The sequence below is a fragment of the Pogoniulus pusillus genome, chromosome 18 (genome assembly GCF_015220805.1).
Source record: "Pogoniulus pusillus isolate bPogPus1 chromosome 18, bPogPus1.pri, whole genome shotgun sequence".
In the NCBI taxonomy this organism is placed as follows: Eukaryota; Metazoa; Chordata; class Aves; order Piciformes; family Lybiidae; genus Pogoniulus; species Pogoniulus pusillus.
Genome location: NC_087281.1, coordinates 22,924,052 through 22,947,789, shown reverse-complemented (window position 1 = coordinate 22,947,789; position 23,738 = coordinate 22,924,052). Strand labels below are relative to the sequence as shown.

The 23,738-nt window shown below is 44.8% G+C and overlaps 1 protein-coding gene across 4 annotated transcripts in view; it reads right to left on the bottom strand.

Annotated features, from left to right (window-relative positions):
- LTBP1 (latent transforming growth factor beta binding protein 1) overlaps nt 1–1,994 on the bottom strand; it is a 177,575-nt gene extending 175,581 nt beyond the window's left edge. For 3 of the 4 annotated variants that reach the window (XM_064158748.1, XM_064158743.1, XM_064158744.1), the window contains exons 1-2: nt 1,130–1,994; nt 359–429 (exon numbers count right to left, since the gene is read on the bottom strand). In XM_064158748.1, the coding sequence (XP_064014818.1) occupies nt 359–429; nt 1,130–1,725 (667 nt within the window). In that variant the 5' untranslated portion in view covers nt 1,726–1,994. The remainder of the gene's footprint in view (nt 1–358; nt 430–1,129) is intronic. The other variant, XM_064158745.1, reaches the window with a different exon arrangement.
- Nucleotides 1,995–23,738: the final 21,744 nt, after the last annotated feature.

The window sequence follows — 23,738 nt, the reverse complement described above, 5'->3', positions numbered from 1 at the left end:
TTCTTCCTCCACAAGCCTCTCTAACAAAAAAGCCACTACCTGTGTGAGAATAGGCCTTCACTAGTCACCTTTCAGCAAAGCTGGAAGTTCACAAGCAAGGGTTTAGGGGTGAAAATGGAAGTGTTAACATTGCCGTGCAGAACGAAGCTGTGGGGAAAAGAGCTCTAACCAGCACGCCGGCTGACCACGCCAGTGCCGCGCAGGTGGAACCTGTCTCTCAGCAAGCACCTCTTCACCCACAGCCTGTGTCAGCAATCCATGGCCTGGCCAGAAGACCGCGCGGTCCCCACAGGTCTCCCCGGCACTGACCGCGGTGGCATCCCCCAACCCCCCAGTTCCGAGTCACAGGACTACTCACGTTTGATGCACCTCTGGGATCCCGTGGCCTTGCTCCAGCCGTGGCAGCACTGCCCCCCGCAGACATTGACCCTGCGGGAACAGCAAAGAAGGACGAAGGTCCAGCGGGGCCCCTCCAGGCGCCGCTCTGGCGGCCAGCCCCGCTCCCCGTCCCCAGCAGAGCCGCGGGGCGGGCGCTGGAAAAGGGCGGGAAGAATTAAACGTCCCGAGGAGCCTTGAGGGAACTCTTAGTCCGGCGCCAGCTGTGACTGGAAAGATGGGGAGGGCCGGGGACGGAAGGCCATCCTGAGCGCTGCTGTCAGGGACGCAGGCAACAAAAGCAGTGCCCGCGACCCGCGGCCGTGTCAGGGCCAAGGTCAACCCCGCGGCCCCGGGGGCGGACCGGCAAAGGGCAGCTGCGGGCCGCCTCGCGCCCTCGACGCCTCAGCCCGGGCGCGGTGCCGCGGGGCCGCCGCGGATCGCTGGGGGCACTGCTTCTGCTCCCGGCCTCAAGTGCCGAGGGGAGGCGACAGAGGATCGGGGGCGTTACGTGCCCAAAGCGGGTTTGCAGCCACCCAGGTACCAGCAACGGGCAAGTAACGCCGCAGTGCCCCCAGGGAGGACTCTCGGTCCTCTGCCCTTGTCTTCTCCACGGACAGGAGGCGACAGGAGGAGCAACAATGATGTTCGGGATAGTAGGGAGGCTGCAGGCGGCCGGACGGCACCGCTGGCGCCTCAGCAGTGCTGGGGAGCGGGAAACATGCGGGGGACGGCGGGCCGGAGGGCGCCTTACCCCGGCAGCGGCGGCAACTGGTGCTTCTGGCGGGTGGGCAGGCCGGCGCTTCTGTTGCCGTGGGAGGCCGGCTGCAGCTTGGGCCGGGGGCTGAAGCGGGCCGGCTTAGCGAAGGAGGAGGCGTGAGCGGCGGAGTTGGGGTGGACCTGCCCGGCGGGGCCCAGGCGGAGCTGGACGCCGGCGCCCGACTTGCTCATCCGCCGGGTCCGCTCTAGGGTGCCGCCGCCGTAGCGCGTGTTCAGCTGTACGTTAAACGTGCGCTGCTGCTGCTCCCCCCCGAGGAGGGTCGGGCGCTGATGCCGGCTGCCGGAGGAGCCCCCCCGGCCAGGCTGTAGGACGTACGTGATCCTCCTCAGCCTGCCCTTATCGGAGGCAGCGAGTGCTGGTGACAAAAGTGCACAGGCAGCGAGTAGCAGGAAGCCCCATCTGATCCGAGCCATTTCCACAGCAGGAGCCCCTGCAGACAGCGAACTTCGCGGACCCCTGGTGCAAGAGTTTCCTCTCCGCCAAAGGACGTGTACGCCCCTGCGCCCGAGTGCGAATCCGTCCGCTCGCTTCCCCTCAACCTGTCCCGGAGGAGTAAAGGAAAAAAACATTCAGGTCCCTCCTGTCGCCCCCGAAACTGTTAGAGAAGTTCAGCAAACACGTCGCCCCATGGAGCAGGAAAACATCATTGGAAGAAAGGAAGCGGCGGGTGCGAGCCGAGCTGCGAGTCAGAGAGGGAAGGGAGGAGGAGGAGCAGCAGCAGGGGAAGGGTGTTTGCCGGAGGGGGGTGGTCGCAATGGAGAGCAGATGTGTCGGTTGCCGGAGCCGCCAGGGGTCTGCGGGTGTGTGTAAGAAACAGTCCTGAAACCAGTCCGAGCTGGAAAAAACACCAAAAACACCTCTATTTTTTTAAGAGTTTCTCCTAGAGTGTGTACGGTAGGGAAGGAGGGCGGGGGGGCTGGGGTGCCCTTGCACCGGTGCCGGCCCCACGCAGCCAGTCTGGGGCCGCCGTGATGTTAGGCGGCGCTCCCGGGCGAGAGGATGGGGCCAGGGCCAGGTGATAGGGATGGGGAGCCTCAGAAATACATATTTTTACTCGCGGGCGCTAACTTTTCATCTCCCTGTGGCACAGACTACAAAGCTGGCCCGTGCAGTTGGAGCAACATACCTGTGCTTTTGCAACAGCTGAGTAATACTATTTCGATGGAAGTACCCCCAAAAGCTTTATATACTTGCTTCGTTTTGTTGGTAGGAACTCAGTGAAAGCACTCATGCACATTAAAGGTGCCTGATGAAAGCCATTGCTTTCCAATTGCTTTGAGCACAATCCCCTTAGGATTAGGGGAGACCATATTCTTGTTCTGATTTGTGTTGGTAAAGCAGTATGTATTCCTAAAGAACAAAATACCAACCATAATTGTACACTTGGAATTTATAAATAAACAAAACTGCCCAGATTTTTATCCAGTGTGTCACTGATGTCACCCTTTAGCACTGTAAATTTAAACAAACAAACAAAACCAACCAAACACCACCACCACCCAAAGTTCATGAAATAACCCAAAAGTTACATCTCTTAAAACACTCAGAAGCTGTTGTGTCAGAATTCTTTCCAAGAAACTTCACAGAGAATCAAAAAGTTGGCAAATTCAATGTCTTGGGATCCAGGTCTTCTTCCCTGGATTCTCTTCTGTTGTTTTCCAGAGCTTTAAGGACATTGACCCTGGTTCCAAACTGATGAGATTTTGTACTTAAATGCTCTTGGCACAGCTACATAGCCAGCACAGGGAGCAGGAGGGTTTTACATTGACAGGATTCCAGGCAAGAGCCAGTGTTAGGGGCACTATGGTCCCTTCCTCCTTAGTTCTCATCTATTTAAAACTGCTCATAAATAAATAGATGTTTTAAATAGTTCAGAGCTTTCTATAGTCACAGTGTAAAGGAGCCACACTGATGTTAAAGGCTTCCGTCCTGTGTCTCCAACGTCTGAAAAGAAAATGCCACTAGTACTGCTGCTTTCTGAATCCACAATGGGTTAAGCTAGAATTAAACTCTGGTGATACAGAAGAAAACCCTGAGATAAAGCTTCAAAGGAGCCCCAGCATGCCGATAACTAAGAAGTCAGTTGTAAGACCACAGTCTCCTCTCTCAACAGACATGCATGTCTGTTACTTTTTTAACTTGGAAAACATTCTCAGCAACTGAAATGTTCAGCCTGCTGAGGCTAATTATTGTCAATCCCGAGTATGCTAAATGTTTTTACAGGGTTTAGAGAACAAAAAATACCTTGAAATCAGAGAGGTGGGGTGACAACTAAGTAGGGAGAAGCTGATGTGGTACTTGGGATTGTTGCTCTGCAGAAGGCCGCTGTCCTTCAGAAGTTTTCCAGAATGAGATCACAACTACGTGTGTGGCTGGGTTTGTTGAACAGAGGGCAAAAACTGCATCATTCCACAGTAGAAGCCAGTTGCTTTTGAGAATGTGGAGTTTAAGTCATGTCATGCAAGGAGCAAATGTGGTAGATTACTGGCGACTGTACAGCAAGTGGTAAGGGACCTCGAGGGAAATGTACCCACAACGGTAGACACCTTGCATGAAGTGACTGGGGTTGAAAAACATTCTTGAAAGAAATATTAAATACTAGCTAAGATTAATTGGTTGAGGTCAAGCACTCCTCACAAATTCACATAGCAGATCAGACTTCCAGTGTTCTCTTTCAGTGTAACAAGGAAATTGACATTTTTCTTTCATCTTTTGTCTGGTTTTGGTGAAGTATTTTTTCTCACTTCCCCCATGCCCCCTCCCCTAAGTCTGGAGGGTCTTGGGTGTTGGATTTTGTTTGGCTTTAGTAACACAATTGATTGGCTGTAGAAGTTTTAACAGCTGAAAGAGAACTTCAGTGAACCACCACTGCAGTCTGAAGCAGAGTTCAAACTTTCTTCACACACAGAAATCTCTTCTTCCAAAGGAAAAAATGCACATCTCTCCAGAACCAAACAGCTAGATGCTGGCCCTTCAAAAAAAACCAAGCTGCTTGGTTACTAAAGTTGCTGAGGATCCTTTAGTAAATAGTGTCACTACTCATGAGAAACCTGCTCTAGCTGCCTCCCCACCTCCTGTGGAAGAGCCACTAACTGAGTGCAGTTGCAGGAGATACTATCTCACACCACCTACCAGGCACACTACTTTCTTAAGAGTTGGAAAAGAAATTACTACTGTTTCTGTTTCCACTCCTTGTACTTGTGGTTTATGACTAAAGGATGAACATAGGGGAAGAAAAAGTCTTCAGTCCATACACCTTTTGCCAGATGGACAGTCCTCTGGGTGCATCTACATTTAGGCCATATCTGAAACTAAACTACAGCAGTTGCACTACCACCCAGTTACTCCTCCCTAGCAGAGAAGGAGAATGGGGAAAAAGAGAAGATCTGTGGGATGAAATGAAAATGGATTTAATGGAACAACAAAACTAATACCAATGTTAATATATCAAGTTATACTCAACCTAGCAAAGGTACAGCAGTTACAGTAAATAGAAAAGCCATCCTCAGAAGCAGTAAGATGAGCAGGAGGCTTCCCTCTTCTTGGCAACTTCCCTCTTTATACTGAGTATGATGTTTATGGTATGGGATACACCTGTGAGCCAACTCAAGTCAGCTGTCCTGGTTGACTCAAAACTGCTGATGGCCTGCAGCCCATTGCTTGCCTGTTACTCTGTACCAGCAAAAACAACGACAAGGTGTTCTGCTAGAAGAGCTTAGCTGAGGCTGAGAATGGCAGAACCAGCTGGAAGACTGGAAGGATGTGAGTTATATTGAAAGTGAAGTCATCTGAGCATGGGTGATCACTCAGCCTTCCTTCTGTAGCACAGTGCCACAGTATTTCTCTGTGACTCAATGCCTAGGTTAGATAGACAGCAGTTAAGTGATTGGCAATGCCCAATGTGTCAGTCTACAGGGCCAGCAAGTGATCTTCTAGATCCACACGGCAGCAAGCCTTAGATGGCAAGGAAATCTGGGTTTGAAGCTCAGAGTTTGACAAGGCTGAATGTTGTGTTCAGCCCAACTTTTGCTATAGAACAGCACTTTCATGGTAGTGTAGATCCGCTAGCTTCAATAGCATTCAAACTTCTGAGACAAAGAAGAAAAAGCAGTCTCTTGTAAGTTGAGAATCAGCTGGAGACATGTATCTGTTTTTTTCCATACGATATAAGTATCTGGGAAAAAAACCCATAACAACCTGTATTTTGCAGGCTAAATTATACTTTTAGCCACAGCTATGTACAGGTAAGGTAACTAATTTAGAAGGTATTTCTTTTGAACAAAAGAGAACAACTTAGTCTCATTGACATCAGAATAGGGAAAGAAGTAATTGGTCTTTATCATGTCACTAAAGTATGTAGCACTTGTGACTATGAATACATAGATGAAGTAGATTTGCAGAGTAAGACCAGGATAATCTAATTTCTACACAGTATGTCTTGAACAGAACTGTACCTTCCAGCCATGACTGTTTGTTCCTTCAGACAGAAACTGTAATTATGGTTTGCAACTAACATCCTGAGGCTGCCACTATTCCTGAGTGTTACCATAGTATAAATATCACTACAAATATTTCACCAAAGGACAAGTCCTGCTTGCTTTATTCAAGTAGGCACTTAGGTTGATTTCCAAGGAACTCAGATAGTCAGATTGGATCTGAATGGATCTGTGAAACTTGGAAGGAAGTCGTTTAGCTTTGCTAAACCCATTCACTGCTGGTGGCCTTCCTTTGTGACTTGGAGATCTATAATCATCAACCCTGACATGTCTAAGTGTTTCCAGACTCACACTACATTACCTTAAGTAAAGAACCTTCTGCCTCCCCCCCCTCCTTGGATTTGCTACCATGAATGCATCTTTGTAGTGCCTTCTCCAGTATCTTCTCTGCATCATCTCCCAATGCATCACTATTGCCTCTGTGATTGCCTCTGATGTATTAGTCACTATAAATGTGCCAGCAGATAAACCAAACCAGCTTTTCTGACTGAAACCAGCTTTTCTGACTGAGAGCCACACAGCCTTGAAGCAGATTAGCTTTTCAGGCATGACAGAACTTTTATGCTGAGACTTAGAGCTTGGTCTGTGTATGAACATGAATTCAACATCTTGTAGCAATACGAGTCCTGTGTGGCACTGGGTGATTGAAGCAGGCAGATTAACATTCAGATAGTCCAGAGCCACAGGGCAGGATGGGAAAAGGAGACAAACCAGTGATACCTGGTGTAATGGTCATCTCCCCACCTTGGGCTATTACCAAAGCAATTGCCAAAAGAACTTTTTTCTCCCTTTTTTATTAAGCCACACCAAAAGTTGGATCCACTTGGCAAAACTATCACTTCTGACCACTGCCATATAAAAAGCAAATGAACTAACAAAAACAACCAAACAACACAAAAACCCACCCCATGTTTAAGGCAAGTAGAATTTGGCTTCTTTTCAAGTTGCTGACATAACTGTCATAGTAAAAGAAGTTGTGTGGATTTGGATAGCCTCAAATTCCTTTTCCCTATACTAGAATGTGTGGCACTTTCACAGTTATCCTCACATACATAAAGTAACTTATTCAGAAACAAGATTTTGTTCAAGAGATTAAAATTTCCACACTGCTGCTGCAATTATTCTTCCCCTCAAGGAAAAAAACGTGTCTTGTCTACAAAACAAAGTTTTTCATTGCACTATTCTTTGCAATTGCTTATTTCTTTCTACAGTGCCATGTACACTGAAAATAAATAAACTACAGAGGAAGTTAGGTGGGAAGAACCATAATTATATCACTTTACCTTAGAAGACATGTTTAAGTGAATACATACTTCACAAAAGCAAAGTAAATATTATAACTAATATTTGAAAACTCTCACAGTATGGCTATGTTGTATGCCAAGAATACTAACCTCTACAAAAATAAACTTCAGCCCTGGATCCTTATTTTTCACTGTTACACTGTGCGCTGCTCAGACTTAAGAAAGCTGATGGAAAAAAACTCCTCCTGACATAAGTTAGCAGTGAAGAACATCTTCAGGATTTTGAAATTACACACAATCCAGGCAGATCAGCTGACACAGGTGGTAGAGGAGCAGATAGAAATGGTATGAGAGTATGGAAAGAGGAGCTGTGCACAGCTCACGGGAATACCAGCCACAATTCCTTCTGCAGCAGTTGCTTAATAACTCAACTGGCAACGTTTTCATCCCTTTGTTCATGCTTGGTCTCACCCTCTGAAAGCTTGAAATGATGCTGGGTAGGCAACTTGGGAATCTACTGTTTCCTTTAACTTTGCTGATTGTCACAAAGAGAGAAAACCATCTCTGCTTAGACTTGTGCTAGGAACCTGGGCTTGACTGTCAAAGTAAACAATAAAGACCAGCTGGGCCCACAGAGCAGTGGATGCTGCTTCTCTGGATTAAAAACAGGACAGACTGCTCCTTCTAATGATGTATTTGGACTAGCTCCCAGGCACACCAATGGTAGAAGTTGAGACGATGTGTTTAGGTCCTCTGTCTGCTGCTCTTTCAAGGTTTGTGGTGTAAGGTGATGAAATGAAAAAATGAAAATTACAAGCTTTTTTTTTTTAAGCAGGTAGGGAATAAAATGCTTGTCTTTCATTTCCACTGCCTTTTTTTTCAATAGCAAGAGGTGTCTGTAGAGGTGTTTAATGTCAGTCCGCAACGTGTCTGTATTTCGCATCACGATGCTTGAACATTGACCCTGGTCTGAGCAGAAGGACCTTTGAGGCTCTCCTCCATACCAGTTATTGTGTGAACCTGTGATGAGGTGTGGCATTGTGCCTAACAAGCACCCTCAGGTGGACACAGGCGCAGCTGATGGTCATTTGGGTGAGACAAAGTATGCCTGCAGTGTAATAATGTACAGGGTGCAGGGTGGAGGTGGGAAGGAGCTTGAGGACTGGAAAAGCTAGGACATGACAGAAGGAATAAAGAAGACCCCAGAAAAAAGGCAAAACACCTGAGCTCAAATATGATGCCAGGCACCATCTGAATTGATATTGTCACTAGGCAGGTTGTAACACAAAAGTATTGCAGAGAAACGTGCCAGCCCAGCACAGAGCCTCACAAGTATTTAGAGAACATTCAGTCTGGCCTTACGGCAAAGGGTCTTAGTCAAGAAGGGCCTGCTAGGAGCTGACAATACCAGATCATTAAAATATGATTTGTAACCAGCCAATTATGAGTGACTACTTCCAAAGTAGATGACTGTAGCTGTCCCAAATAACCTGCAAGACCTTGAGCAGAGCAGGCATGTGGCAATCAGAGGAAGCCAGTGACTTGGTTTGGTCTTACTGCACTAGCCTCATGTCCAGTTCCTAAGTAAGGTCTTTTTATACCAGGCAATGTAAGTATACCCAGCAGTAGTTCAGATGCTGTTGCATCCCTGTGCGAAGGGAAGGCAGTGAGAAGCACTGCTCTAGTATGGGCTTCCTGGGACACAAGGAGAATGGAGACAAGATCTGCCTAGCAGTTCTCAGCAAGAAGATGTGCGATCTTAAATTGTATGTAACCACTACCTGCCACAAAGGGGTGCAGCATGGGCATAGACAAACAGATTTCTGGTTTCCTCAGAAGGCTTCAATCTCAAGTGAGCTGCAGTCAGTGGAAAGACTTTGTACTGATTTTGCTGGTCTCTGGACTGAAGCCTATTAAGTGGGAAGGTAGAGAGTATTTTGTGCAGTAGCTGTCACTTGCCTCAGAGTCTATCACATCACTAAATATTTTTTCCATCCCAGTTGATTACAGCCTGTTTTGCAATGTTTGCTTGTTGGGCTCAGGACACTGAGCCTAAGCAAAGGATGATTATGAACATCATAAATTTGTGTTATCCCTGTTTAAAACAAGTCTCTGTAAATGTCAGATTGTTTTATGGTTGCCATCATAACTTACCGTGCTTCCCTAAAGCAGTAGCAGATTAATCTCAGCAGCGCACAGCTTGTGGTCCATCCAAAGCATGCCCACGACAGCGTCCCACGCTCGGACATTCCCGTGGCAGCCAGCCGCTGAGTCACGCAGCTGCAGCTCCTCACTGCCGGCAAAGGGAGCCCACCTGAGGGGCAGCCTTTCACTCTTTCCTTTCTTCAGGCACCCACTCACTCCTCCCACTGGGGTTCCAGTCTGCAGCACGGGCAGTGCCTCCGCAGCGGCGTGCGGATTGTCCCTTCAGAAGCGTCTCCGCACACACAAACCCAGGCACTTCCCCTATACATCTGCACGCTGAATTAGGCGAAGGCAGAGATTTCCAGGGCAATATAGTATCGTACGCAGCAGGCAGAAACAGCATGCACAGAGTCCTTTAGCTACACGCAACCGTACTCCTGTCTGGAAACAACCTGAAGATGTGCCTCAGCACTGGACGGTCTGTCTGTGAGATACAATTGTTTTGGGCTGTAAAGAGCAGAGCCATTATCTGTTCAGACTAGGATCACCCAGGAAAGCAAGCCTTTGTAGCAAGAAGGTTCAGCTCGAGTAGATCTTCTCCCCGCCTTTCTCTCATTTTGCTTCTGTTGCCTTCTAGCCAGAAGCACACAGAAAATTCTCAAGATTCAGGATCCACACATGAATTTGTTAGCACTACACAACATTCTCAGGGTCTGCAAGAACCTCTTAGGTTTCAGTTCACCAAATACTGCATTTTTCACTTCAGTCTTTCATGACTTAAAGTAGCTTTTGCAAGCCCCAGTCATACAGTTCTTTAGTCTTTCCTTGTCATCTGTGTTATGTACCTTTTGAATGATTTAGCTTTGCTCAAAGACAGGGCTGATAAATTAAACCTTCACTCCTAGAACCTCTTGTTAAGTTTTACTAGTTTTAAAATGAAAGATTTTGGTTTATTGCAGAGAGGATCTAGGTGATTTGACAGCAAAAGTAAGTAGAACAAAGTCTTTCCACAAAACTGTGTCAATAGTTATTCTGAACAAAAGATTCACAACAGCAGTTTAAGTATTTTGTTATAATTCCATGTGGGGTTTCTGTAAAAAAAATGAAATCCATATTCACCACTCATGTGTGTGTTTGGATTCTGCATCCAAATTTCATCTGAGAATTAAATTGTGCCCCATTATGGACAAAGTGGGGAGTTTTGCTTAACTTATGCCTGGTTTAGACTGCTGTTAAGAGATCAGCACATCAGGGAATGTGGTGTTTTTTCTTTCCTTTTCTTCAAAACATGTTTGTAGAGATGAACTTGGACTGAATTAGCATTTGAACCAAACCTCTTTAGCAAATCATTTCCTTAAATGATTCCACAGCCAGTTTTTAAAAAGTGTCTGTAATGTTGTCAGCAGACAGGTAAATTATTGCTCTCATTAGAAATAAAAAGATAGTTTTGACTGAATTTTCTAATGGAAATGGGTATCATGTTCTGGAAGGGGTTACTATGTATTCTCTGCTCCTCCAAGCAGGGAGCTTGTGTGTGTGTGTGCCTGCTGTAAAGAAACGTGTGGTGGTTTGTCTTGTATACTAAAAAAGAGTGGATGTGACCATCTAGTTAAGTACAATCTATGTGCTGAATTCCCCATTAGCTCGTTTTCACGGTTAAAGAAACATGCTCCATGGCACGATTTTCCTGTCTTGTTGTGCAGTAATCTTCCATACATATTGGCCTTTATACTTTATCATGAAAGCTTATCTTCTCAGCAAATGAGGCTTCAAGTTCTCTCTCCCTGGTAAAGCGGTTTAGTTCTGTGCCAAACTGGAAAATTTCACCCTTCCCCAGGGGTAAATAAATTCTCTATAAGCAAGAGCTGAAGTTCTTCACTAGTTACTCTTTCCATGAGTCACACACTTCTTTTATGCAGAACCTGTGCAGTTCCTTGTCTCAGCGATGTAAGGTCAGTATCAACCAGATTATCCCTTGTGACTGAAAACAACACCAACCTTCAATACTAACGAGACTAAAAGCCCTCTGCAGTTACCAACCAAACTTCTTGCCTCCTTTCCTTCTGCAGTTTTCTTCACTTTGCCATTCCTCTTGCTGTTTTCCCAGGTCTGGCTCTCTAATCAAAACAACATGCTTACCTTTTAGGTTTCTCATGATATTTCTAAAGCAGACATTGGGAGATGATCTTCTTATACTGTCAGACTGCACTTGCATTAGGAAGTTGTATTATCATTCTTTTCACCATTCCAGCGCTGAAGCTCAGGTTGAAATCAGCAGCAGTGTGGTGGTGGACATCAAGCCCATGTTCAGGGGCTAGCACTGCCCATTACTTTTAATTTGTGCAAGATTCATGTCTTGGGAAGAGTGAATGCTCTTTAAGCACACTGGCTGATCCTGAAATCAACTAATTTTGTGTGATGTCTTAGCCATTCTATACAACTGTTGTCTCCACAGGGTAAGAAAAATAAATAAGAAAATGTTCTTTCTTAAAAAAAAAGTATCTAGTGTGTGAGAGGATAACCTGTTCTGTGCAAACAGGGAAACACAGCACCCTGATTAGCATCTTTCAGGGCTAGGTGTTACATATGGTACACGGGAAACTTCCTCAAAAGTAAGAAAATAACACATTCAAAAGAACAACGAATGCTTAAACTGAGAATGTGGGTGTGAAGTTGTTCATTTTTGCTACTGATAGTGCTCATTTCACATGTTACCAGCCCATGTGAAATAGTGCACACAGCAAGCAGAGCTATCCCGAGAGGGAGCTTCTTTTTTATTGGATGTTAGGGTGATGTGTGCACAAAGTTCGTGCATTGTCCAAGATGATCTTGTCATAGACAACAATCCCATTGAAGTGCTTGGAATGTTTTCATAGTTTCACTTTCCAGGATAATTCCAGAAGTGTAACTGGTGATGTCTAAGTATTGTGGAAGATTAATTATATTCTTTTGACCTTCAGTAGCAGGTTAAGCCACTAGGTAGCCTGTTAAAGCCAAAAGGAGTTACACTAATATTTTGGCTGCCTAAACTTGTAATTTAAAGTTGCTTAAAGTCACAGGTTTATGAGTATACTGGAGCAACACAAACTATAGCACAAAACATTTTCAACTGCAGGCAATGAATTTATACTGCTTATCTATATTTGGTTTACTCAGTCTCTTTTTTCTACCTGCAAGTGTTAAGGTATACAAGAATAAACATCATTAGAAAGTGTATGTAACAAATGCCAGTGTGCTTAGAGTAAAAGCCCAAGCCTCCTAATAGTTTTTGCTTTGTTTTAAAGGTACAATGGTGTGGACAAGGAGCACAAGTTTTAGGTTCCCTTTTACTGGTTTAGAGTGTTGTCTGGCTTTTCCAAACCATAGACATAAATATGACTACATACACTGAAGATAGGAAAGCACTTGTTTAAACATGTGCGTGCCCACAGGACCATAATTTACAGAGACTCAGAGTTGGCACTGCCTTCTGACACAGAAATTTAGAGTTACACCACATGTACTGAACAATTGCTCTAATGTCTGAAATACAATGGCCACACTGTTTTGTCTCCAAGTTTTTTAGGAAAAATCAGTACATTTTTTAAAGTTTTTTTTTGTATGACATTACATCTGTAGGTACTGTAGAAAAGTATTCACTGTACCACTGCTCAATATAGCTATACTTATAATAAAACCCCCACATGCTCCCAAATTCAATCTTAGGCACAATTTACCCACTGGCACTTGGGGACAAAACTCTGAAATTCAGTGGCAATGCTGTGGCAGCCTGTGCGTTCAGAAGCTGCAGGTGGAACACTAAAACAAAACCAACCACACAAACAGGCTTTCTAAAAAATTTTCCAAGTTACACAGAGCAGTTTCCTACCAAGTCAACCAAGCACTCTGCTTTATGAGGTGTTAACTGTGTTGGAGGAAAAGTGGTTGGGGTATCGTATCAAAAAGTAACAGTGCAAAGCAGGAGAGAGAAAACCTCTTATTTGGCCCTGTTAGAAGACAATTCCCTGTCCTGGGTGCAGCTGCAGTCTATGTTGTATAGCTGCACACATCCCAGTGTTCCTCAGTGCAGAGAAGTTAACTCAGAAAATCCCCTCAATTTTCTCGGCTTAGTCTCACAGTGTGCCCAGGTGGCCAAGAGAGCCAATGGTATCCTGGCCTGCATCAGGAACAGTGTGGCCAGCAGGACAAGGGAGGTTATTCTGCCCCTGCACTCAGCACTGGTCAGGCCACACCTTGAGTCCTGTGTCCAGTTCTGGGCTCCTCAATTCAGGAGAGATGTTGAGGTGCTGGAAGGTGTCCAGAGAAGGGCAACAAAGCTGGTGAGGGGCCTGGAACACAAACCCTGTGAGGAGAGGCTGAGGGAGCTGGGGGTGTGCAGCCTGGAGAAGAGGAGGCTCAGGGGGGACCTCATTGCTGTCTACAACTACCTGAAGGGAGGCTGTAGCCAGGTGGGGGCTGGTCTCTTCTGCCAGGCAACCAGCAATAGAACAAGGGGACACAGTCTCAAGTTGTGCCAGGGAAAGTCTAGGCTGGATGTTAGGAGGACGTTCTTGCCAGAGAGAGTGATTGGCATTGGAATGGGCTGCCCAGGGAGGGCAGTCACCGTCCCTGGAGATGTTCAAGAAAAGCCTGGATGAGGCACTTAGTGCCATGATCTAGTTGACTGGCTAGGGCTGGGTGCTAGGTTGGACTGGATGATCTTGGAGGTCTCTTCCAACCTGGTTGATTCTGTGATTCCTTTGTAACACTGTGGGGATCATGGTCCTAGCACCTCTGCATATGGCAGCTCCTTAGTGAGTGGTTGTAAGAGGGAAAAAAATTGGTGATGCGTTCATTCAAAGCTTATTTCCTGATGGCAAATCATCCCTCTGCTTTCCTGGTGTCCAAAACTGACTTGTTATCCCATCTAAAGGAAAGCACCTCTGTGGCATGAATGCAAAACACTTCAGCTATCTGGTTTTAAACTGACACTGCTTTGGCTCACTGTCTGACTGAGGTTCATTTCCAATGTCATCTACTTCTATGAAGCAGCTAATAATACTGACATCTATGTGACCCTCATTTATAGCCACTCATTTATAGCACACTGGCACAGATACAGCCCTGTTTTGCACTAGGGGAAAACCAAGGAAAGCAAGACTGACACTGGACCATCTAATTCATGCTGCACTTTGGGTGGCAAGATGCTGACCGACATTACTTGTTTTTCACTCTGGTGTGATGGAAAAGGGTTTAATTAGCCACAGTGGACTTCAACTGTGCAGCCATTTACGAGGCTGAAGGCCCAGCAGTGTTCCCACACTCCTGCCAGCACAGCTGGTTGTGCTTTGGGCATGGGGGGCTAAGACTAAAGTGTGGCAGCATGCTGCTGCTGAAGCCTCGGGGCAGAGCACATCCACTACACCCAAACACAGAGCCTGGTCCCACATTACAACGACTACCAGAAATAAAGAGGTGGTAGACACAGAGCCTTAGAAAGTTTAGTGCACGGGTCAGAGGGAAGGCAAAACGTAGAGGAAAGCTGTGTAAGGAGGAAGGGACACAATGCAGAAGCTCCCAGAATGGTAAGGGGAAATGCATTCACTTTGTACACTCAAGTTTGGATCCAGCAAAAAAGCCTAAGCATTGCATAAATGTCTTTTGAATTTGGGGAGTTGGAATATAAATGAGGTGCAGTGTGCACCTGCATCTGGCAAGATGTGAATTAAGAGTGTGCAGACAGATTTAAGCCTGGAGTTCCCTATTTGAGTGCCCATGTTTTGCAATCTTAGCATTTTTCCACATAGACATCTGTCCATATTCCTGCTCTCTATTGGAAACATTCATGGATTCAGTCTAGTCCTGATTACAATGCCCAGGTAAATGAAAGCTTGACTAAACAGGAAACTGAGCACCTAGAATTACATAAGAACAAAATGGGCCATAAGGCAAGGTCCTAGGGTTACAAGGGCCAACACTGCAGTCCTCCTTCTTAGGAGCAACACCATCATCCACGGTGCAGAGGTGTATCAAGCTTCATTGTCATTACGTGCAGAATTTTTGCTCCACCACTTCTTTGTAAGGCTGACACTATTTTAATTTCCAGCTTCCACTTATTCCTCACCATCTTCTATCAACTCCTTGCTTTTGGTGTGAGAATTTTCTTTCCATCTTAGCATAAAGATTAAGGACTTCTCCCAAGTGGATAGCAGGCATTGAGTTAGCGGAAAATCTGCCGGCATATCGCTTATGGATTAATAACTGCTATGTTAATACAGGACTAGAATATCCTAGTTGTGGATGTAAGAGGAAGACTACATATCCAGTCTACTTACTAACACCTTCCAGTTGTTAATATAAAACATTGATTCCTTTTCAAGAGGTGTTCCCAACTTAATCCACTATCAAATCTGTGATGTTTAAGAATTAGTACGCAGACTTAACAGACTTGTCAGTTAAATAACTAAGCTTTAGCCTTAAGAAAACATGCATGGAATTAGGGTTTAAACAGAGACTCTAGAGAAAACACACTTAGAGCAGCTTTTAGAAAACACCACATAATAAAGAGTTTAGTCTGACAGTAAAGATTATCAGCTAAAAAAAAAACCATCAAACATGGGGAAGCATACAGTTACTTGCCAGTTAATTTCACTATGGCTCCTGTGTTGAACAGGAAATACACACTGGGCCACTTCTGTTGAGTACAAAATACTTTTTATGTGGTTTGAGTTTTAAGGCATTTGTACATTTTACTAGGTTAAAAAAAATCAGCAATTAACAGAAACATACACTACGAATAGGCTACAAAATTTTCTACCATATGCACTCAAATACTCAGAGAAAAATATCATCTCTGTATGAATTTAACTCTGTAAAAAGTCACCAACAGCTGCTAGGTTCTGATTTCCTTTCAAAATTAGATTATTAATTTAGGTGCAACTAGAAGGTAAATTTGGCCACCCTAGTTTAAAACTTAGCCTTTGTATAACATTGTTCCCTGCTCTGTAAGGATTTGCTATTTACAAAGAAACCCTAAGTTGCTAGAAAGCTGTGCTATCAAACAGCTGGCATAGCCCAGCAAAAATAGGATTTTCTTTTTACAGTTAATATTGCCATTCACAGCCTCGGCTTGTGTGTGGCTCTAACCCAGCTGTTCAGTTCAACAAGGGCTCAGGAAAAGGCATTTCAGACCTTGCTGTGCTGCTTCGGCTTAGCTTTTTGTTTGGGAAATGAAGGGGGAGGACATAGGCTGCTACTGGTGAATACCCCTGGGAGCTGATGGGCACAGACGCAACTTTCCTTGAACGTCCTGCTTACTGTCCACTGGGAGAGAAACATGGTGTGGGGCAAGGAAGCTTCACTACCCCTCTGCTTACTGCATGAGGGAACACCCCAGGCTGGAAGTTCTGAGGGGTACCCTCCTCATCAGAGATGCTCCCTCTTGGAGACTGAACACTCAGCCTAAACCGCTGTCAGTAGAGAGCAAATTTCTTACAGCAGCTAGGAAGGCAAAAAACAAAACCAGGCACCGCCACCACTTTGGTCAGCTGTGAGGGAGTGAATGTTAAACAAGTATGCTGAAATACCTCTTTGAGCATGGTAAAGTGGGCAGAAGGCAGGGCCGGAACACACACACGGAAGGTACACAAAAAGCCCTAAAAATAAGAGGCTACAAATGTACTACAGAGTCAAAAGTAAGTGAAGTGCTCTCAGAAAATCATGAAGGGAAGAGTGGAAGAAAAGCAGACCATCCCTCCAGGAACTCTGCTTTCCTAAGTCATAAAAGCCTCTGTTTTCCCTGTCTGGAAATGTTGTCCACAATGCTCAGAACAATGCATTTTTATTTTTAGTCTTTTACACGAAATAACAATGAAAAAAAAATAAATAATTCCTTGTCAGCTGCTGTGAGTGAGCAAAAATACCACCTTAGAGTTGAGAGATGTGGTTTGAAAAGCTGGAGTTTGAGAATTGAAAGTGAAATTGATAAACAAAGTTAACAAGTAAACTTAGCTTTTTGGAAACATGTTTATGTCCTTAACTAAACCATGCTTTCCAAACTGCCAGATGTAAAAACATTTCATGTCCCTCACTTAGGAAATTCACAGAGATTTAGGATCTCAAAAGGGTTTTGAAAAATGAACATGCCAAATGTGTTGTTAACAAACAACAACAGCAATGACAAAAATATTGAATGAAATGGTTTGAAATCAAGTCAAATTTCCAAAATGGAAAGGAAGATACAATTTTTCTTCTTTCTTTTAAGGCATCTCACTGGGCAGGAATGCTTTGTTGAAAATTTAAAGACAGAGAAATAAACAACAACTTGGTGGAGCATGGAGCAGCAGACTGTATTAATTAAACCACAATTATCTTTGTAGCACTATTTGGTCTTGCATGATTGTGCAGTATATTCATGCATATTGTGTGTAATCCTGCTGCCACTAGACAGACAAAACTCTAGACATCAGGAATCTGGTTTGGCTAAGTCAAGCACAGCAACTTATTTCAGATGTTGGTATCTGTTTCCTAAAAAGAACCATTGTTACTTTTCCCTGTGTATTCTGCAGCCATAGGGAGTGAGGCTCAGATCATGTGGGTGTAGCCAAGGAAAAGCTTCAGACAGCACTCAGATAGTGCAGAAATGTACAAAGCTGTTACTGAGCCTTTGCCTGTGTGCCTTGCTGTATCTGCACATAAACTGGGTCAGAGCCTGAAGATCCTGGGCACCTTCCCTGTTCCTCACTGGTGCTTTTTCCTTTTTAACTCTGCCAGAGGTTACCATCCTCTGAGATCAGCCTGTGTCACTGCATGCTTGCATCGACATTTGTGAAAGCAAGCAGTAGCCACTGTCATGATTGCTTTGTCATTAATACCTCTCCATAGTACCTCATTTCTAGAAAAGATCCCACCTGTATCTCTCTGCAGTTTTTCACGGGTGGCAACTGAAGTGGAGTGAGCTCACTCAGTGAGCTTGCTGATGCCTGCACCCACCAGTGTGGCTAAGGCTGCTGTAAGATTCCAGAGTTTACAGAAGCAGAAAAGTCATCAAAGACACTGGCAGTTCTCTCTGGGTAGTGAGCCCTTCCTGAGCACACCTCCTAAGAAATGGGAGCCTCTGCTGCAGGTCACTGGGCTAGGCCTTACTCTCAAATTCTGCTGCACCATAAATGCAGATGCCCTCAGCATGTTAGCCCTAAATGCTAACATTTTAGTCTTCATTTGGCACACTACAGGACAGGCGCTAAGGAACAGACCCAGGTGGAGTTTCACTGCATTGACATGGAGGGCAGGGGTCCCCAGAAGTCGAGCACACTGTAAGCAGGGTGGTAAGATGCTTGGATTTTTCAGTCTGCCACCACAAGCCAGCAGTTTGCATTATCTTGTGTTATGGGCAGATCCTATGCAGAGGTCACAGTGAGCTAAACTTTACAAATCCTAAAAGGTTCTTGATCAATTAGTATTTAAAAAATAATATATATTATATAGACTGCTGTGCTTTAAAGAGGCCACGAGAAGGTAGTCTGCAGGCAGGAATCTGCCAATTAAAGCATACAATAGAAATATTAACCAAGTGACCCTAGAGGTTAAAAGGTGTCAGCAGAAAGGGGGAAGAGGTCACATAATCCCCTCAGTACTGTATTCCAGTGCCGTGAAAAGTGGGGCAGACAGACAGGAAGAGAGCAGTCCTGCCATCCTGGCTGGCAAAAGATGTCTCCACCGAGGCAGCAGCTCTGCCTAGGCCTAAAAGCCTTGCATAACATTTCTGAGCACCCACCAGCACATGCCATGGCTGGGGTACACAGAGATCTATGCCCACAGAGGCCCTACAAATGATGCTTACCAAATGCAATTCCCTTAGTGGCTTTTGGTTTACTTTTCCTGTTTTTGTATTACAGATTGATGGTTTGAAATAAGCCTCTTATTTTACCTTCAAAATTTTCCCATTAAGAGGACAATCTGACTGGAAGTAGCCTCACATAATAAAGCAAGCATGGCTTCTAAAGCTTTTCCTGTAACCATCATCCCTATCTGTGTTTGTCAGGATACTGTATTGATCATACAGTCAGCCTCCTCTTAGTCACACAGGCTGTTTGAGAGATGGTATCTCTGAGGTGGAGGAGCATCTGCCAACAGACTTCTTTAGCCAGGAAAATCCTCTGGCACACAGGGTGAGCCAGGGGCCCGCTGAGTACAGAACACTGCGAGGGAGTTTGCACTGAAGCAGTGCAGCCTGTGCATACTTCTTTGCCTGCTCTCTTGCACCCTTATGTTATGGCCTAACTCCTGGCTTGTTTTGTTTAGACCTACCCGGTCATCTTCCTTTTCTGTCCCAAGCTGATCTTACAGATAAATTGGGCTCTCCCTCTTAACCAACCCTGTCTCTCTGTCTGTCATGGAAGGGACAAACTATCACAAAATCGGCCTTGCATATCATTCCCCAAAGCCCCCCAAACAAACTTTCCCGTCCGCGACACTGTCTCAACTCAACACCAGCCTTGTGTGTGGCTGTTAAATTGCTCACTCAGTACTTTCTATTGCTTGATCATGACCTGATGTCTTCATCAGCCTCTGATGTTCAGGCTGCTGGGCATACAGCAGCTTGGAGCTGGATTTCCCTGTCAGGAGCTCAGGGAGCTCCCAGAAGTAGCAGTGAGAAAGAAAGGTGGAGAATCTTAGCCAGATTCTGTCACACGAATATACCACCTTAGAGTAATTAGAGACCTCGTAGCAGCTGGATATCTACATGCCCTTTACACCTGCCCTCAACTTGCTCGCACACTGTAATTTCTTTTAGCACTTCTTTCCTGGTCTTTTGAATGGCATTTTGGAGTGGCTCTCAGCATCATCAGCAGGGTGAGTAGGGTAATCCTGTTCAACTCTGGTTTGTAGCTTGCACTAAGAATAGTAGTCAAATATCAGCTCTTACTAATATAACTACATAAACTTCCTTGCATGCAAGCACTCAGTCAAAGGAATGCATGCCCATACCAAAAGTTCTTTCAATACCTTTGCTGGCATCTGTTGTATATTGCCTGAACAAAGAAAGAGAAAGGGCCTTTTCAGCCATTTAACAATTCATACCTAAGGTCTTTGTTTCTAGGGCACAGGAATGAAGCTGGTCCCCAGGGGGAAAAAATGGTTAAAAAAGACCTCTGTGTAATCCTGTTTCCTTTCATGATTAACTGCAGCCCGGGAAAGAAAGAAAAAAGAAAGAAAGGGGGAAAAAAAAAAAGGGATCTCTTTCATGAGCTTTAGGTCGCTGAAAACACACTGGAGTCATGCTGCTTTGTCAGCCGCACAGGAGCTCCCGATGTGACACTGCTCTAAGGTACACAAGCATATACACAAGGTCTATCAAGTAAGACTACAGTCCTATGTTTGCATGCCGTCCTGAGGAATTCTGCTAAACTCCTGCCCAGGGTTAGTGCCTGCAGTTCAAAAGGGATGCTGATAAATTATAGAAAGTTCAGAGAAAAGCAACAACAGTGACCAGCAGGGACATAACCAATCTTTCTTGTCATACAAGCCCTCTAGCAAAATCTTTCTTTAACCAAAAGCCAGGAACAGGGAACTCCAGGACCGAACAGTAGAAGACAGTTTTGATCCCCTAGGAGTCCCACTGCTCACTACGTGAAAGGTGAGACAAAGGCTGTGATAAAAGATGGGCTGGTGACTCACCTTCTTCTGTAACCATGCCTGAACTACTTGCACTGCCTGTAGCTCCCACGCTGATGGTTATCCATCTGGAAAATAAATGTCATATATGAAAAAAGCCATGAATCCAGACTACTTAGCTCATCAGAAAAAAGGTTAAGGACTGCCATATTCAGAGACTAACACATGCATAACAAGACTTTAACAACAACTGTTCAATTCAGCAAAGGAAAATGACTCTGAAGGTTGCCTATTAAACAGCATCCTCCTTTCTTAAGATGAATAAACTAATTTTGAATGTAATTCACCATTTGGCATTTTGAAAAACAAAGTTCAAGGCAGCCATAAACTCCACTTCTCTTTTAAAGCCATTCTGCTCTGCACAGCCTTGTGCACACATATTGCTCATTCACATGGGGAATGGCAGGAGTTGTGTAACTAAAAGAAATCTAATTTAAAATGATATTAGTTTTCTATATTGAAAAGAAAAATAAATAATCACCATACCCATTTCTAGCTTTCTACTTTGGAAATACCTATTTATAATAGAAATCCATAAACACAGGAAAAAACCCAAAATGTATACCCAAAGATCTAACCAGTCCAACTGCTCTGGCAGTTCACTTCTTTTCTGATGGTGGCCAACAGTATACACTTAGCAGTAAATTGTGACCTGTCTTCAGGCCTACTACAGGAAGAAAACACCACTCAGAAGCCCTTAGCCAGAATGACCTTTGCTACCAGGGTTTTAAAACTTCACAGTGAATTATGGCACAGAGCCATTATTTTGCAGGGCACAGGTCTTCAGAAAAGCTACTAGAAGAGCTGGGCAGAGGTGAGCCTCGTGAAGATCAACAAGGGCAAGTCATGCACCTGGGAAGGAATAATCCATCATACCAGTACAGGTTAGAGGTTGACCTGACTGAAGGCAGTTCTATAGAGATGGGCCTGGGAGTGCTGGTGGACAACAAACTCACCATGGGCCAACAATGTGCCTTCATGGCCAAGAAAGCCAACAGTATTCTGGGGTATGTTAAGAAGAGCGTGGTCAGCAGGTCAATGGAGGTTTTCTTCCCCCACTACTCTGACCCAATGAGGCCACACCTGGAGTACTGTATCCAAGTCTGGGTTCCCCAGTTCAAGAGGAGTGTAGAACTACTGGAGAAAGTCCAGTGGAGGACCACAAATATGACTAGGAGATTGAAGCATCACCCTTATTGAGGAGAGGCTGAGAGACCTGGGGCTTTTTAGCCTGGAAAAGAGAAAACTGAGAGGGGACCTTACAAATGCAAACAAATATCTAAAGGGTAGAGGTCGTGAGGATGGAGCTGGGATCTCTTCAGCGGTGTCCAGTGATGGGACAAGGGGCAACAGGTAGAAATTAGAATGTAGGAGGTATCACTTGACCTTAAGAAAAACTTCTTTGAGAGTGACAGAACATTTGAACAGGCTGCCTAGAGAGGTTGTGGAGTCTCTTTCTCTAGAGGCTTTCAAAACCCATCTGGATGCATTCTTTTGCAACCTGATCTAGGTGTACTTGCACTAGCAGGGGGGTTGGACTAGATCTCCAGAGGTCCCTTGCAACCCCCCCCATTCTGTGATTCTGTGACACTAGGAGATGACTAAAAGCAGGGGATTCTGGGAAAACAACATTCTCAATTACATGCTCTTAAACAACACTATATATATTTTATGAAACATCAGAATAGGCTAAGAAGAATCACACGACAAAGATGAGCACTTCAGCAGCCCTTATTGTGAGGTTTTAAAGCAACAACAGAATTATTGCACATTACTATTAAATCCTCTTTGTCACTGATAGATGTTGCTCTGACCACCAGAGGGGGCTTGCATCGTCCCAGATTGCCTGCACAAACAGAACGATGTCTTAGGAGAGGAAGAAAACGCTTGTCCTTGTACGAGGGTAGCACCTGCAGGTACCGAGTGATGATCAGTAGCTTACAACACACTGATGAGAAGAAGGGGAAACAAGCTTATGTGGTGTGAGCAGGGAATGCTGCCTGATACTTACCCCTGCAGCTATGCCCAGAGAGTACCCTACAGAGGAAATTCTTGAGGAGTGATACGAGATTTTCTGTGACTGTATGTGAAATGAGATCGTTTGGGCTGTTGTATTGATCCACTGCCTCCTCCTCCTCTGTTAACTCAGGAAAAATAATGCTGTAGATGCAAGTTTTCCAAACTGGTATTGAATGTCATCATCTTGACATTTCTGTTTTCATTTCAAATGGGATATTGGCCAATCATCAATGTCTTATAAACGTTTTGCATAGATCTAAGACAGAGTTAGGTGTCCCAGCTACAAAGAATACACTTTGGGAATCCAGTTTCCAGTCAATGATTCCAATGATAGTGAGAAATCCTGGCACAAAATTTAACATGTAAGAGAGGAATACCTTTTTCTTTTTTTTTTCCTAAAAAAAATGGTCTTTTCCCCTAATGAAAATGAACTTGCATCACTTTTCATCAGTGTTCCAGTTTGGGCCACAAGCATACCTGGTTCTGGAGAACAGAACTTACTCTTAGTCCTTTCCAGAAGTGAGAAGGAGGATACTGCACACTGACTGGAAGTTTGAAAGAGGAATTCTATTTACAAGAGCATATATACAAAAAGTAATCAGGTAGAATAAGTATAAAATCCACTAGGCCCAAACTGGCCTTCTAGAATCCTCTACCCTTTCCACCCTCAGTCAGCCTAAGGGTAGGCCAAAACTGCTTCCCCAGCTGGGCCTACAAGGCCTCAGTGGCTCAACTCCCCTGCTTGCCAACTCCCCCACAGACCATAAGATAAGAGCACACTGCTTGGAGGAGTGGAAGCAAGAGAAGCAGAGAGGAGACAGGGGAGAGATCAAGTTAGATGTGATCCTTTAAGCTGTGATGTGAGAAAAGGAATAGAATAGCAACATTACGATATCCTGGGATGGGCCTCCCTCCCTAAGGTTTTGTTTAAGGGGGACCTGGGATCCCTCAAACTACCCCAATCAGTCTCTACTTAATCATACTGTAAATCTCAAAAGCACTTGTTTGCCCCTGGCCTGTATT